The sequence below is a fragment of the Arachis hypogaea genome, chromosome 19 (genome assembly GCF_003086295.3).
Source record: "Arachis hypogaea cultivar Tifrunner chromosome 19, arahy.Tifrunner.gnm2.J5K5, whole genome shotgun sequence".
NCBI classification, from domain to species: Eukaryota; Viridiplantae; Streptophyta; class Magnoliopsida; order Fabales; family Fabaceae; genus Arachis; species Arachis hypogaea.
The window spans coordinates 127270495-127286821 of NC_092054.1; the positions used below are offsets into that span (position 1 = coordinate 127270495).

The 16327-nt window shown below is 36.8% G+C and overlaps 1 protein-coding gene across 1 annotated transcript; it reads right to left on the reverse strand.

The window, feature by feature from the left end:
- Positions 1 to 1972: 1972 nt before the first annotated feature.
- On the reverse strand, positions 1973 to 2760 carry LOC140182343 (uncharacterized). The gene is made up of 2 exons (XM_072228511.1): positions 2248 to 2760; positions 1973 to 1999 (listed from the first exon to the last, which is right to left on the reverse strand). The coding sequence occupies exons 1-2, from the start codon at positions 2758 to 2760 to the stop codon at positions 1973 to 1975; spliced, it is 540 nt and encodes a 179-aa protein (XP_072084612.1).
- Between the last annotated feature and the right edge of the window lie 13567 nt (positions 2761 to 16327).

The window sequence follows — 16327 nt, forward strand, 5'->3', positions numbered from 1 at the left end:
ATCTCTCCTTATGCTTGAACTAATCATAACTAAATTATAAAAAAAAAAAAAAAAAACTAAGCATATATACTTAATTATGTTATCCAAATCTTGTATTAATTAGAGGATCAATCAAAATTGGCAATTATGTACTATTAGTTATAAAATTCAATGAGCAAACTAAGTATCAAATAAAAATTTATAATTCAAATTGGGTTTTATTATCTTCATAACCATTTTAATATAAAATCATAAAAAAAATATTTTTCCAAAAAATTCAATTTCTTAAATAGAAACTCGTGAATAAAAATACAAAGTCATTTTGGTTATTATTAATTATTGCCTTGGTATACTCTGTAGTTTGTACAGCTTCAAAGTAGTTTAGCCAACTTGATTTGCATTAGATTCGGTTTAATATATATAGCTAGCAAAACTATATGATTTTCCTTTTGGGTCTTTATCTACGTCAGTGTACGTTTGCATATAGCAGGAAATGCCATTCTTAACTAGATTATGTAGAATAAATTTTATTAGAACCATTTAGTTTCTCGTAGCATGATACGAATTGGTTATACGGCATATCCTTATTATTATTTAGGATTAATAGCAAAAATAATTCATAATCAATAGTGTGAAAAAATTTAATTATTTAAATGTTAGACTTTTAAAATTAATTGCTAAAAAAATATAAATTATGTGTGAAATTAATTTTTTAAACTAGACATGTGACATAAATTATTTTATTTATGATATATTATTATGAAACAGAAAAGGAATAAATTTAATTATTAGTATTTTTTTAAGGATCTTCCAAAAATAACCATTTTAACCATTTATCCTATTTATTTTTCGGCGACCTCACATTTCTGATTTCTCCACGCTTTATGAAACCATTTTATCTAAGCAATGACGACCAAAGAACCGTGGCGTATAGTATTTAGATAATCAAGCTTGTGAGTTACTACTCCATAAAAAAAAAAAGAATCTTTCGCTTCATTCCAAAGTTCATGTGAAGATATGCATGAATTGTAAATTTGCTTATTTTTTGTTTAACCATATCATCAATAACCCTTTTTTAATCATAAAGTAATTTTTATTATAAACTAAAGAAACCATGTATTCTTCTTGCATCTCTACTTCCTGACTAATATAAATTTATTATCTTCTTTTTTCTTAAAAAGAAATTACCTCTAATTAAGAGTAAAGTATCGTTTTTATCCCCAACATTTGGGGTAAGTCTTATTTGTGTCCCTAACGTTTAAATCGTCCTATTTGTATTCCTAACGTTTATAAAAGTGATTCAATGTTATCCTACTATCAATTATACTAACAAATCAGATTATATTTTTCAATTATTCTCACTTGGATGTATTCATTCCCAATTAGGTCTCACTTGGATGTGTTCGATTTTAATATTAGGATAAAAAACAAGAATAAGCCATGGGGAGAAAGAATTTACGTGAATCAGCCAAAACAAAATCCTTTTCACGAATCAACCAATGCACAAATATATGTAGTTCGAATCACACTGTTTCGAACCTTGATTGAATGTAATTCGAATTGAGGCAATTCGAATTACTATAAAGCCTGAACTAAGCATAAATCGAATTGGACCAATTCGAATTACTCCATTCATAATTCGAATCAAGCTGATTCGAACTCCTCTCATGCATGCCATGCAACGTAATTCGAATTGGCCTAATTCGAATTACTCAATTTCTAATTCGAACCAAGCTGGTTCGAACTATGAAGGAGCAGAGTTGTATATATATGTTGTGGACAAATCATGATATTCTACTTTGAAAATGGTTGTTCAAAGTTTACGAAATTTTAGTTACTAGCATATTTTCCGAATCATGTATTAGTTTAATCTGTAGATTTATTTATTGCGTTGTGAATTCAACAAATATTTCGTACAAAACTCCGAAAACGGAACATATTCATTAAGTAAGATCCGAATAAAAGTACATCGCATTAACATTAACAAACTCTATCAGTTAACAACAACAAGTAAGAAAACCTATAACAGTGGAATGTAAACACTAAAGTGAAATAAACAAAGTACCAAAGCTAACAATACACCTACTCATGTCCCCCTGCATGCTCTGGCCCTCCGACCTGCGGGCAACTCCAACGTGTGTGTCCGGGTTGCTGACAGAGGCCATATCTCTTTGGCCGGTTCGGATCTGCCTCGTCCATGTTAGTCCATATCCTAGTAGACCTCGGACGACCCTCTCTCGCATGCCTTTTGTTAGGGTTCGGGATTACAGTCGGCCCGTCATATGGTGGCCAGAAACCCTTCGGAATGGGAGATGTGAATCCCATCCGATACACACTAAACACGGAACTAAGACGATACACCTGGTGGACATAAGGCTGCCATGTAAGCCGTGAGTAGGCACCACATGCCAGTGCGTGCGGACGCGGGAAATGAAGTGCCTGGAAGTATCCGCAGTCACATGTCTGAGATGCAAGCGAGACTCTGTAGCTACCCAGTGAGAACGAACCAGTCGGAGTTGTCTCTGCGACGGTGAACTCCGAGTTATCCCAATCGTACAAAGTCACCGTGAAGCACCTCGCCGTCTTCAAGTTGGCCTCGATACAAGTCACCAAGTGCTGACTGAATTGTTGTCCGGTTCCCAGCTGGGCCTCAGCCTCTCTCCCCTTGCGAACAAATAGTTCGGCCAGCCTTCCGTATGTTGCCTTCACTAGCGAGCACACAGGGAGGTTTCTGACACCCTTCAGGATTGAGTTCACACACTCAGAGATATTCGTCGTCATGTGTCCGAATCTCCGCCCTTCATCACGATGCTGTGTCCACAAGGAATACTCAATCCGGTTCGCCCAGTCACATATCGCCGGGTCTTCATACCGCAGAATATCAAACTAGTAATCGAACTCCACCTCGGTCTTTGCGTACGCCGCGTTGACAAGAAACCTCCTTGCGTCTTTGCCCTTGAAGGTTAGGGCGAAATTTGCCGCTACATGTCGAATACAGAATGCCTAGTATGCAGCTGGAGGTAACCAGCCTCCGTCGGGAGCCTCAAGCACGGCCTTGATGCCGTTATGCCTGTCCGATATAACTAGCAGACCCGGCTGCGATGTCACGTGCTGACGCAGGTGGGAGAGAAAGAAGGACCAGGACTCAGCATTCTCACCCTCCACTAGTGTGAATGCAACAGGGAGTATATTGGAGTTCCCGTCCTGTGCAATTGTCACAAGCAACGTTCCTCCATACTTGCCACACAGATGGGTGTCGTCGATACTAACCAGTGGCTTGCAATGACGGAATGCCTCGATACACGGTGGAAACGTCCAAAATAGTCTGTGAAAATAAGCTCGAGACTCGTCCAGCTGTCCACCAACTCGAACAGGGCTCGTCCTAAGGACTGCAACAGTATCAGGCATCGTCAGCTGGACTCCTAACACCCACCTAGGGAGCTCGTTGTACGACTCATCCCAGTCACCATAGATGAGGGCAACAGCCTTCTGCTTCGCCAGCCAGACCCTTCTGTACGTCGGCCTAAACCCAAAGTGTGCGGCAGTGGCATTTAAGAGCACCTTGATGCTGACGGATGCATCAGCCCTAACCATTGGCATAATGAATGTCGATATCACATGATAATCCAAACTCCTGTGGTCACTGGAGATGGAGGTGGCCAGACATGTATGAGGTCCATTGTACCGTTTGACCTCCCAAATGCCCTTGCGTTGCCGAAGACTCAGCCGAATCAACCATGTGCACCCATTCCCAAACTCAGAATACTTGCCCACATACCGGCGATAGTCAGACTCCACTACCTTGTACTGTACCCCTCGGTGGATGCTGTAAGTCTTCACACTTAACAGGACACCATCTTTGTCCTGAAATTGCTGACCAACCTGGAGCTCTGTTAGACTTGGAGACCCTTCCGCATCTCTGGCGCCAAACCCAACAGCCTCCCCCGGAACCCCCTCCTGCCTCATGGCATCCAAGTCCAAGGATGAAAAGTGTGGAGGATACTGCTGTGTGCCAGAGCTAGAACCACCTCCCGCCCCAGCAGGCTCACTCGCTCCGATATCATCGCCACTGTCATCAGCAATCATATCCGGCTCGACATCATCGTCCTCTGGATCATCCAAAAATTGCTCTCCAACCCCAGCCGGTGCAGCACACTCTAAAGAGGTCGGCTGAAATTCCCCTGTTCCAACCTCGTCGCCTACACTTCTGTTGAGATCAGCAGCGAAGGAAGGGGAGGCAACAGGCTGGACGGGTGGCTCGTACGCAGGGACGGAGGTAGAAGCAACGACAGGTCTGGAGCTAGAACAGGCTACCATGGCTAAAGTGGTGGTATTCCGGTTCGAACCCCCCGAGCTCGATACCACATCAACCAACTTTGCCAAAAGCTCTGGTGTCTTCACTTCTGGAAACTGACGGCGACATTGAAACATGACCTGCAAGTCCTCCTCACTCCCGATCGTGAAACAATCATACTTCACGGTGTCTTGGGGCACCGTGATCAGAATGCGATAGAAGAACTTCTTAACCCGTTTCACACCATCTAGACCCAGTTTCATCAGCACAGTGCTAACAAGGTCATCGTACCTTGTCGTAGGCCTCACGATAATACAGAGAGGATCCTTATCAGTGAACTTCACACCGGAACGTGTCTTCCTCTTAATCGATCTTCTATGGTGAACCAACACCACAAAACTCTCCTTACTAGCCATTCTACCCCTCTAATGAGAGCAACTCACGTCCACAACATATATATACAACTCTGCTCCTTCATAATTCGAATTAGGCCAATTCAAATTACGTTGCATGGCGTGCATGAGAGGAGTTCGAATCAACTTGATTCGAATTATGAATGGAGTAATTCGAATTAGCCCAATTCGATTTATGCTTAGTTCAGGCTTCATAGTAATTCGAATTGCCTCAATTCAAATTACATTCAATCAAGGTTCGAAACAGTGTGATTCGAACTACATATATTTGTGCATTGGTTGATTCGTGAAAAGGATTTTGTTTTGGCTGATTCACGTAAATTCTTTCTCCCATGGCTTATTCTTGTTTTTTACCCTTAATATTATACCCACTATTTGTGTTTAGATTCAATTATGTCCCTATAAAGATGAATTATGTAAATGTTGTAGGAATTAGTTTCAACTTTTGATGAGCTATTTTTCGGAATGGATCATCGATTCTATTCCAGATATTTGTATTTTAACTTCATGAAGAGATTTTTAAAACTCTAACATCGAATCACTTTTACAAACGTTAGGGATACAAATAGAACGATTTAGACGTTAGGGACACAAATAGGATTTATCCCAAACGTTGGGGACAAAAATGATACTTTACTCTAATTAATATATATAACATATGCATAAACATAACAAGATGGCAATAAAAATTTGTGAATTATATCATTAATGGAAAGGGTGAGCTAGTCAAAGTCTTCTACTGTGGTCCTCGAATATTATATATGGCCCCTAAAATTGGTTAACTTTTGACTATTTGTAGCAAAATATGTCCTCCATGGCTAGTCGTTAGTAAACCATATATCATATATGAGATGCCTTCCTCCATTATTGAGTCTCACACCGTTCATGAAAGTGTGTGCGTTTGTTCTTTAAACAATTTATTTATTCTATATTTAATATTTATTATTTAATGTAATGGATCGGTTGGTGTATTACGTACTAACATAATATGAGAAATGAAAATCAACTTAGTTGGCCGAATAATTTTGTTTAAATAAATTTATTTTAAAAGAATATATAATTTATAAATAAATAGAAAAATTATTTAAACATTTTATAATTCTATTAAAAATATAATTATTATATGTTTTTTAATTAGATTAGAACTATATATAATTAAAAAAATAACCGTTGAAGTTGGGAGACGTGGTTGTCGTTTTCCGTTTGCAATATGATGATTTATTATATATATCTTTGTAGTTTATACATGAACAGAATATTTAATTCCTTGTTATATGAATACAGTTTGCATGCCGAAATTTCAACTCAATTATTTTTATTAAAAACTAAATGTCAAAGTAGTTCGGATCACTCACACGTATACACGCTAGTGTATGCAATATGTCATTGATGATGATTACTCTTTTAAGAGCAAGACTATGCGAAGTATTAGGGATCAACAAATTTTATGGTTTATAGTCATCGATTAATAAATGTGATTTATAATCATCGATTAATTATTATTAATATTTGTAAAGGTGTGATATTGGTCCGCTAGATTTTCTCAATATATAAATGAAACCATCTTGATGATCACTATATAGCAAGGCTGTTAATTTTGAATATCGATGACTGATATTAAGGTGCATAATTAGTCTGTACTATATAAAATGGGCTCAGAAAATCTTGCTACAAAAAGATAAGTAAAACAGTAATAATACAGGGTCAACATAATTTATTTTTTTGCCAATATTTAATTATTAGTATATTTTTGTGAGATGATGTTAAAAAAAATTAAATATACTAATAGAATATATGTATTAGCAAAAATTATTGATCAATATAAATAAAAATTGATTTTGAAAATTTTTCTAAAACAAAATACATTGTACATGGGATTACAAGTTTTTGAGTGGTGTTATATATATTTGTGAAGTCCCTAATATATTTGGACTTTTTGTTTCGGCCAAATAATTAATATATTGTTAAAAAGTAGACATACACGTGGTAGAAGCTTTATTCCCTAACTTAACTGGAGAAAAAGCTATGGTAAGGTGATTTGACAAATGCAAATTATAAGTTAGTTTAGGTTCAATTGCTTTAGGCTTAGGTAACACGACTTTGACAACGTGAAAAATCCAGGTATACAATGTGACCCTTGTGCGATAAACCAATCTCCACCCAAAAACAGATTTGACATGCCATTTTGAAGTTGGAGTAGGTAGTGATCCCTTAAGTGTGTCTACAACATTCATATCATCATTGATCAAATGAATAACAATCCACATTGTAAGGCACATATTTGCACGATGCATAATGTTATAAATGTCCAACTACTAGCATAGGGGTATTTAATTTGATAATAAAACGAATCATAAAACATGTATACTTTGATCTGTGATCTTAGAATTTTCTTTTATATATTTTCTTTTCTTTTTTAATAAAAAAAGTAAAACGTTTTTTTTAGTGCGTGCATAAACAGAATGCACAAATGTAACAATAATTTTCCAGAAAGATAGATTAGAAATATCTTTAAAAGAGTCCAACAGCAAAAACAACACAAATATTTAACATGAGAATAATATAAAAGCACTCATAAAATAATATGGTAGCAATAATGAGCAAGTAAATATATCAAGTAAAGCAATAATAAAAACATACTGATATTTTAATATAAAAAACTCATTCAATGTGAGAGATAAAAATCACGAGTCATCCATACTAATCAAATAGCTCTACTGTAACACCTTATCACACTAAACTTCATCCTGTAACCGTGAAACAAAAGCGATAAAACATCACGACAGTTCTAAAACACCATATAATAGTATATAGTCAAAAGATAGTATAACTAGAAACCCGATAAAAGGAATAAAGGATCAAAGACTCATAGATTAGAGATACAAAGCGCGAAGCATACACACACGATAACTAAACGCGTTGGGATGAAAAGGACAAAGCAGAATATATATATATATATATATATATATATATATATATATATATATATATATATATATATATATATATATATATATATATATATATATATATATAAACGTCCGATTTTGAAAGGGGGAGATCCATTGATCCATTGGTTGGATCCTATCCAAATTTTTCGTTTGCTAGACCCGTCGTTAAAAAGCCTACTTTCTTACGATTATGAGGTTTATTCGAATATGAAATCCAATCCTGGAAATATAGCATACCACTTTTTTTTACTATACAGGGTTTCGATACATTTCGAAATAGAGAAATTTCTAGTGGAGCGGGTGCTATTCGAGAACAACTAGGCGATCTGGATTTGACAATTCTTATAAATTCTTCATTAGTAGAGTGGAAAGAATTAGGAGAAGGGGGATCCACGGGCAATGAAAATGAATGGGAGGCTCGAAAAGTTGGAAGAAGAAAAAATTTTTTGGTTCGACGTATAGAATTAGCTAAACATTTTATCCGAACAAATATAAATCCGGAATGGATGGTTTTATGTCTCTTACCAGTTCTTCCCCCCGAATTGAGACCCATTATTCAAATCGATGGGGGAAAACTAATGAGCTCAGATATTAATGAACTCTATCGAAGAGTTATCTATCGGAACAATACTCTTATCGATCTATTAACAACAAGTAGATCTACGCCAAGCGAATTAGTAATGTGCCAGGAGAAATTGGTACAAGAAGCCGTGGATACGCTTCTGGATAATGGAATCCGCAGGCAACCGATGAGGGATGGTCATAATAAGGTTTACAAATCATTTTCAGATATAATTGAAGGTAAAGAGGGAAGATTTCGCGAAACCCTGCTTGGAAAAAGGGTTGATTATTCGGGGCGTTCTGTTATTGTAGTAGGACCATCACTTTCATTACATCGATGTGGATTACCTCGCGAAATAGCAATAGAACTTTTCCAGACATTTGTAATTCGTGGTCTAATTCGAAAGCATTTTGCTTCGAACATGGGAATTGCTAAGAGTAAAATTCGGGAAAAAGAACCGATTGTATGGGAAATCCTTCAAGAAATTATGCAGGGGCATCCCGTCTTGCTAAATAGAGCGCCTACTCTGCATAGATTAGGCATACAGGCATTCCAACCTATTTTAGTGGAAGGGCGCGCTATTTGTTTACACCCATTAGTTTGTAAGGGATTCAATGCAGACTTTGATGGAGACCAAATGGCTGTTCATGTGCCTTTATCTTTGGAAGCCCAAACGGAAGCTCGTTTACTTATGTTTTCTCATATGAACCTATTGTCTCCGTCGATGGGAGATCCTATTTCCGTACTGACTCAAGATATGCTTATTGGGCTTTATATATTAACGAGCGGGAATCGTCGAGGTATTAGTGCAAACAGGTATAGTCCGTGTAATCGCAGAAATTCGAAAACTGAAAGAATTTACAATAATAACAATAGATATACGAAAAAAGAAAAAGAACCCTTTTTTTGTAATTCCTATGATGCAATTGGAGCTTATCGACAAAAAAAAATAAATTTCGATAGTCCTTTGTGGTTCCGCTGGCGGCTAGATCAGCGCGTTATTTCCTCAAGAGAAGCTCCTATCGAAGTTCATTATGAACCGTTGGGTATCTATCATGAGATTTATGGTCATTATATAGTAGTAAGAAGTATAAAAAAACAAATTCGTTGTATATACATTCGAACTACTGTTGGTCATATTTCTTTTTATCGAGAAATCGAAGAAGCTATACAAGGTTTTTGTCGAGCCCATTTATATAGTATCTAGTTAAGTCAATTTTTGATGCGGATTTGAATTCAAGGATCAATTAGGATCGGGTAGCATCTTAGTTTTTTAAATAAACTTCTACACGAATCAACATAAGCAAAGAAGGGAAGTTTTCAAACCATTGACTAAAACCCATTGTTGAACTTAATCCCACTGAGTAGAATATGGAGGTACTTATGGGAGAACGGGCTGATCTGGTCTTTCACAATAAAGTAATCGGTGGAACTGCCATTAAGCGACTTATTAGTAGATTAATAGATCACTTCGGAATGGCATATACATCACATATACTGGATCAAGTAAAAACTTTGGGGTTCCGGCAAGCTACTGTTACATCCATTTCCTTAGGGGTCGACGATCTTTTAACCATACCGTCTAAGGGGTGGCTTGTTCAAGATGCTGAACAACAAAGTTTTATTTTGGAAAAACACCATCATTATGGAAATGTACATGCAGTAGAAAAATTACGCCAATCCATTGAGATATGGTATGCTACAAGTGAATATTTACGACAAGAAATGAGTCCCAATTTTAGGATGACCGACCCCCTAAATCCAGTTCATATAATGTCTTTCTCAGGCGCTAGAGGAAATGCATCTCAAGTACACCAATTAGTGGGTATGAGAGGATTAATGTCAGATCCACAAGGAAAAATGATTGATTTACCCATTCAAAGCAATTTACGCGAGGGACTCTCTTTAACAGAATATATAATTTCTTGTTACGGAGCCCGTAAAGGGGTTGTGGATACTGCTGTACGAACATCAGATGCTGTATATCTTACTCGCAGACTTGTTGAAGTAGTTCAGCACATTGTTGTACGATGGGTGGATTGTGGTACCATTCGAGGAATTTCTATAAATACCCAGAATGAAATAATGCCAGAAAGAATTTTGATACAAAAATTAATTGGTCGTGTATTAGCAGACAATATATATATAGGTTCGCGATGTATTGCCATTCGAAATCAAGATATTGGGATTGGACTAATGAATCGTTTAATAAATTTTCAAACACAATCAATATCTATTCGAACCCCTTTTACTTGTAGGAATACATCTTGGATCTGTCGATTGTGTTATGGGCGGAGTCCTACTCATGGAAACTTGGTGGAATTAGGCGAAGCTGTAGGTATTATTGCGGGCCAATCGATTGGAGAACCTGGTACTCAACTAACATTAAGAACTTTTCATACAGGTGGAGTATTCACAGGAGGTACTGCAGAACACGTGCGAGCTCCGTCTAATGGAAAAATAAGATTCAATCAAGATTTGGTTTATCCCACGCGTACACGTCACGGTCATCCTGCTTTTTTATCTTATATAGACTTATATGTAACTATTGAAAGTGATGACATTCTACATAATGTTAGAATTCCACCGAAAAGCTTTTTATTAGTTCAAAATAATCAATACGTAGAATCAGAGCAAGTGATTGCCGAGATTCGCGCGGGAACATACACTTTCAATTTGAAGGAAAAAGTTCGAAAATATATTTATTCTAACTCACAGGGAGAAATGCATTGGAGTACTGATGTATATCATGCATCTGAATTTAATGGGGATAACATACATATCTTACCAAAGACAAGTCATTTATGGATATTATCGGGAAAGTCGTGTAAGTGGAGTATATATATACCCTGCAAATAGCTCCAATATATACAAGGTAATAGATAATAAGTACAAGTTATATATACAGTATACAAAAGGGAACTAGTCGCAGTCTGCGGAGTTTAGGCCGACTAGTTTAAACCTAATACAATAGAGTTTTGATAATAAAATAACTTACATCCTATCTCTCAAGGTTTTCCGAAATAAAGCCTCTCTGGCATCGAAATACAATAATTCAAAATTGAGAGAACTACTAGCAAAATAAAATATAAAACAAAATTGAATCATCCTCCGCTCTGTCACCACGTCCACAAACTCACCGAGGTGGGTTGCGACCTGCATCTGAAAAACAACAACAATATATGGTATGAGAACCGGAGGTTCTCAATATGGTAACAGTACCCAATAGATAAGATATAAGGTTCTGGGACACCAAAGACAATCCTAGTACTTCACATCGATAACAGGATATTCAAGCTTAATGAAATATAAATAAAGTAAACCATAAACAAGGTAATCTAACTTAAGGGATTTCTAACTAATACTAGTCACCGCTGTTCCACAGCTTTCACCAGCCTATCCTCCATGCGATCCCATCGCCACCACTTACCGAGCCTCCTCAATCCCAGCAGAAAACACAGGTAATGCAAACTAGTAAAGCACAAGTAATATACGTATATAGCAAGTAGAACAAATAGCAAGTAGACAAGTGATTCATTTAGGCATAATGAAGTTAAGCAAAGCAAACAAGCATATAGAAGGTGCATATGATGAATGCCTATCCTATTTGGCTCGTGATATCACTTGTCGGTTCAACTACCAACCTGACACATCCTTTCGAATGTAGCCTTTCTGCCACGCCAGGGATATAGTGCCTTGCACACTATTTCTTGGTGCTTCCTGGTGTATAATGTCCAGCACTTTTTCTTGTGCTCCCGGATATAATGCATGGCACACTCTTTTGGGTTATAGTGCTCGAGTACACTCTTGCGGTAGAGAATGTTATGTGAGCGGGAGACTGCCACAGTCCTCAAATATGAACGTAGGTGGGAGACTACCACGGCCCCTACGCCGGCACTGCTACCTCGACAAGCGAGATTAACCACCGTCCTTGCTAGGTGCATAGCAACTTACCAGATCTTAGCACATTAATAATAAAATATCCGTTTCAATGATCACTGATCATAGCATAAGTTCACTTACCTCTTTCCAAGTTCCAAGTTCATCTTAACCATCATCAAACTCTCAAATTCTCAAATTCATCACCAATACAGTACCTCGCCAATTTACCCAACTAGTCTATCCACAGTACTTCAGAAACCTAAGTCTCCATATTCTAAACTCATAACAGAAATATCTAATTCTTAAGTCATTTAACTCATCCTCAATAGCCTCAAAGTCTAATTACTAGTTAGGAGTCTTAAACAACAATTAAAGAAGTTTAGAAAGCTAGATAATCAGTTGAAATTGCAAGAAAATAAGTTTTTAGCAAAACAAGAGTCTCGCGTACGCAAGCCCCCTATTTGCGTACGCATGTGTGTCATTTGGCCAAGGTTGCGTACGCAAGCTACGTCCACGTACTCGAGTACTAGAAACAGTAAAGGAGACCTGCGTCGTGTCCAACATGATGCAACGCATGCCTGTATAATGGCACGCTCGCGTATGCATGCATTGCCCGCGTACACGAGATCACTTGCTAGTAACCAATGTCCGCGTCGCGTGCACTGTTCCGTGTATGCATGCCCTGACAGACTTAGAAAAATTTCAAAAGCTGTAGAAATCAAATTTTTATAACAAACTTCAAATGCGCATAACTTTTCTGTTTTAAAATATTTTTCATCCGTTCTTTAAACGTCTTAAAGCCCTCGGACCCAACTTTCATTTAAAATAACTTTCATCAAAATTGAGGATCCGAAGTCGAAGTTATGCCTCCTCAAAGTTCATCAAAAATAAGGTTTTTACCAAAGTGACAAGATTCCCTAGTTTTCCAAAACTTCAACCCAAACCCATTCAAACATATTCAAAATCATCATCAAAATACTACCACACACTATAATTTACTACTCAATTGCACTTCAAGCATTTTCACACCTATTTCACTTAGTTTTCCCTCTTCTCCTTATAGTTCAACAAAATCCACGATTCCTAAACCAAGATTCCAATCTCAACAATTTTGCACTAACTCAACTCTTCATATACATCATTTATCACACATCATTATAAGCATACTCCAACACATATAATTTTATTCAATCTCCATCAAGATACATATATCACAAACACAATTCAATAAACATTCATTCAATTCAATCATATTCTAAGGTCCACTAGCCTAAGTTTCACGAAACATTACATATTACCTAAAGGAAATCGAAACCACACCTTGGCTGATTCCCACCACGGTCAAAACACCAAAACAAGGCCACCAAGCTTAATCCAAAAGCTCCAAACTCAATCTCAAAGCTCCAAGTAGCCAAAACAACTCCAATAACCACCAAACCTCAATCTAACATCATATAATATACCAAAATCAACACTAGAGCTAACCAAAACATCAAACCACAAGGGTTTTGAAGAAACTTATATTGTCCGATGGTATTAGGGACAAAATTCAATAATAACCCAAAGCTAGATCACCCATAAATAACCAAAATCACAAAATCTACCAAAAAACAAAACCCAAAAATGCGAAATTGTTAGGGCAGGAAATTAGAGTATAGATTTCAAGATTCTTATCACTTTATTTAGATCAAAATAATGGGCTTGGCGAGAGCTACGCGTGGTCACAAACGGCATGTGAATCGGGGCTCCGTAGCTCAAGTTACAAGCAAATGAAAAAGGAAGTGAATAGTGCCACATCTTCTTCCTCTCCTCTCACTTGGCAGCTACTAGGTTAGTGTATTGTGATGTTATGAGGCTGAGTGGCCTCTAAATGGTGCTTATATATGTTGGGCTTAGACCCGGTCCAATCCGTTTAGTATTTTTGGTCTATTTGGCCTAACTTTGGGTCAAAACCTTTACAATTAGTGCCCTGTTTTCAATTCTAAATATTTTTCTAAGTTTTTCTACTGTTTTATTTTCTCTCACGCAATACCGAACAGATTTAAGCTGGTACCTCCGGCTAATTTACTGGTACGCATTTTTACACAATTTTTCATAGAAAATTACATTTTTTCCACTCGAAAAAATCTAATGGATCCAAATCTCACCTTTAAATTTTCTAATTAATATTTCTAATTTTTAGAACCTATTTTGAGTAATTAAATGATTCTTTTTATTTTATCTAAGAATTTAGTTCGATTCCAGTTCTTACATCTACTATAATCAAATATGAGGTATAAGAGAGTCTCAAACAAAGTACAAATCGTGCATACAATCAGCCAAAACACCAAAGCTTACAAATGAGTAACAAAAAGATGAAAAAATCCAAAATCAAAGCTGTTGTTTGAAGCTATTTTCTCTCACTATAGACTTCCAATCAATATCTCTACCGTCCTGAATAAAGAACAAGATGCGGTGAACTTGCAATCCAAATTTCAGGCTGATCCAACGGTAAACGAATGAGAAACTTCTATTTGAAATCTGCTACTTTATATAAAAATGGAAAATTTGTTTTCCCTCTTCTCTCTTTATTTTGTGACTGTCCTCTCTCACTCTCAATTAACCCAAAAAAGTTTGATTAGGATAGTGACATAAGGGTGCAAAGAGACACCCCAAAAAATTGGGCTTGAGCCTCACAAAGGAGAGAAAAAACCCAACAAAACTCCCCCTTCTCGACTAGGTGGAGGCCCTTGCCATCTCGGCGATCAAATAACATGTTTCAAACTTATCTCTTGGCAATACTTTTGTCATCATATCAGTACCATTATCATCAGTGTGAACTTTCTCATGTTCCAACAACTTGAAATTCAAGACATCCCGTATCTAGTGATACCTAACATCGATATGTTTAGATCTTACATGAAAAGTAGAATTCTTAGCAAGATGAATAATACTTTGACTATCACACAAGAACACATAACGGTCTTGCTTGAAACCAATCTCTCCAAGAAATTTCTTCATCCACAATAACTCTTTACATGCTTCAATTGCTGCAATAAACTTTGTCTTTGTGGTAGAAAGTGCAACAGACTTCTGTAGCTTTGACTGCCATGGAATAGCTCCCCTTGCAAACTTGACCAAATAACCTAAAGTAGACTTTCGAGAATCAACATCTCTTTCCATGCGTGCATCAGTAAATCCAACTAGCAAAGGTTTCTCACCACCAAAACTCAAACTCAAGTTAGTTGTACCTTTTAGATATCTCATAATCTATTTAACAGTATTCCAATGTTCTTTACCTGGATTAGAGAGGAAACGACTCACAGTACCAACTGCATGAGCAATGTCTGGTCTAGTGCACGCCATAATATACATCAAGCTTCCAACAGCTGAGGCATAAGAAATTTCATCCATTACTTGTTTTTTCTTATCAGTAGTTGGACACTGCTTGGTACTCAACTTAAAATGAGGAGCAAAAGAACTAGCAACACATTTGGCATCATTCATGCCAAACCTTTGAAGACACCTTCTTTATGTACATTTTCTGTGACAAATAAAGCTTTTTGAAATCTCTATAATAAGTAATAGTCATACCCAAAATCTGTTTGAGAGGACTCAAGTCCTTCATAGCAAAGAACTTGCTTAACTGTTTCTTTAACTCATTAATCCTCAAAACATTCTTGCCTACAATCAAAATATCATCCACATAAAACAAAAGAATGATGAAATCACCATCAAAAAACTTTCTCACAAATACACAATAATTTGAAATTGTCTTATGGTAACCATGCTCCTCATAACAGATTCAAAGTTCTTGTACTATTGTCTTGGAGCTTGCTTCAACTCATAAAGACTCTTCTTAAACTTACACACAAGGCCTTCCTTTTCTCTAACAACAAAGTCTTCTGGCTGCCCTATGTAGAGTTTTTTTTGTCTAAATCACCATAAAAAAAAGTTGTCTTCACATCCATTTGCTTAATCTCCGGATCAAGTTAAGTTGCTAATCCAAGTACAGCACGAATGGATGACACTCTCATAATAGGAGAAAAAATCTCTTCAAAATCAATCTAATCCTAGAGGCATTCCAAAATCCCAACACTTATATCAAAATCCTAGAGTTTTCACTAAACCAGGGTAGGGTAACTATATCTAAGGAATCTAATCTGAGTCTTCACTTCTCATTCTCTGCAAACCTCCAATTTACCATGTGAAACAACCCTTAGCATCTCCTCCACCAGCATGAAGGATCTCTCAGCAAACAAACACA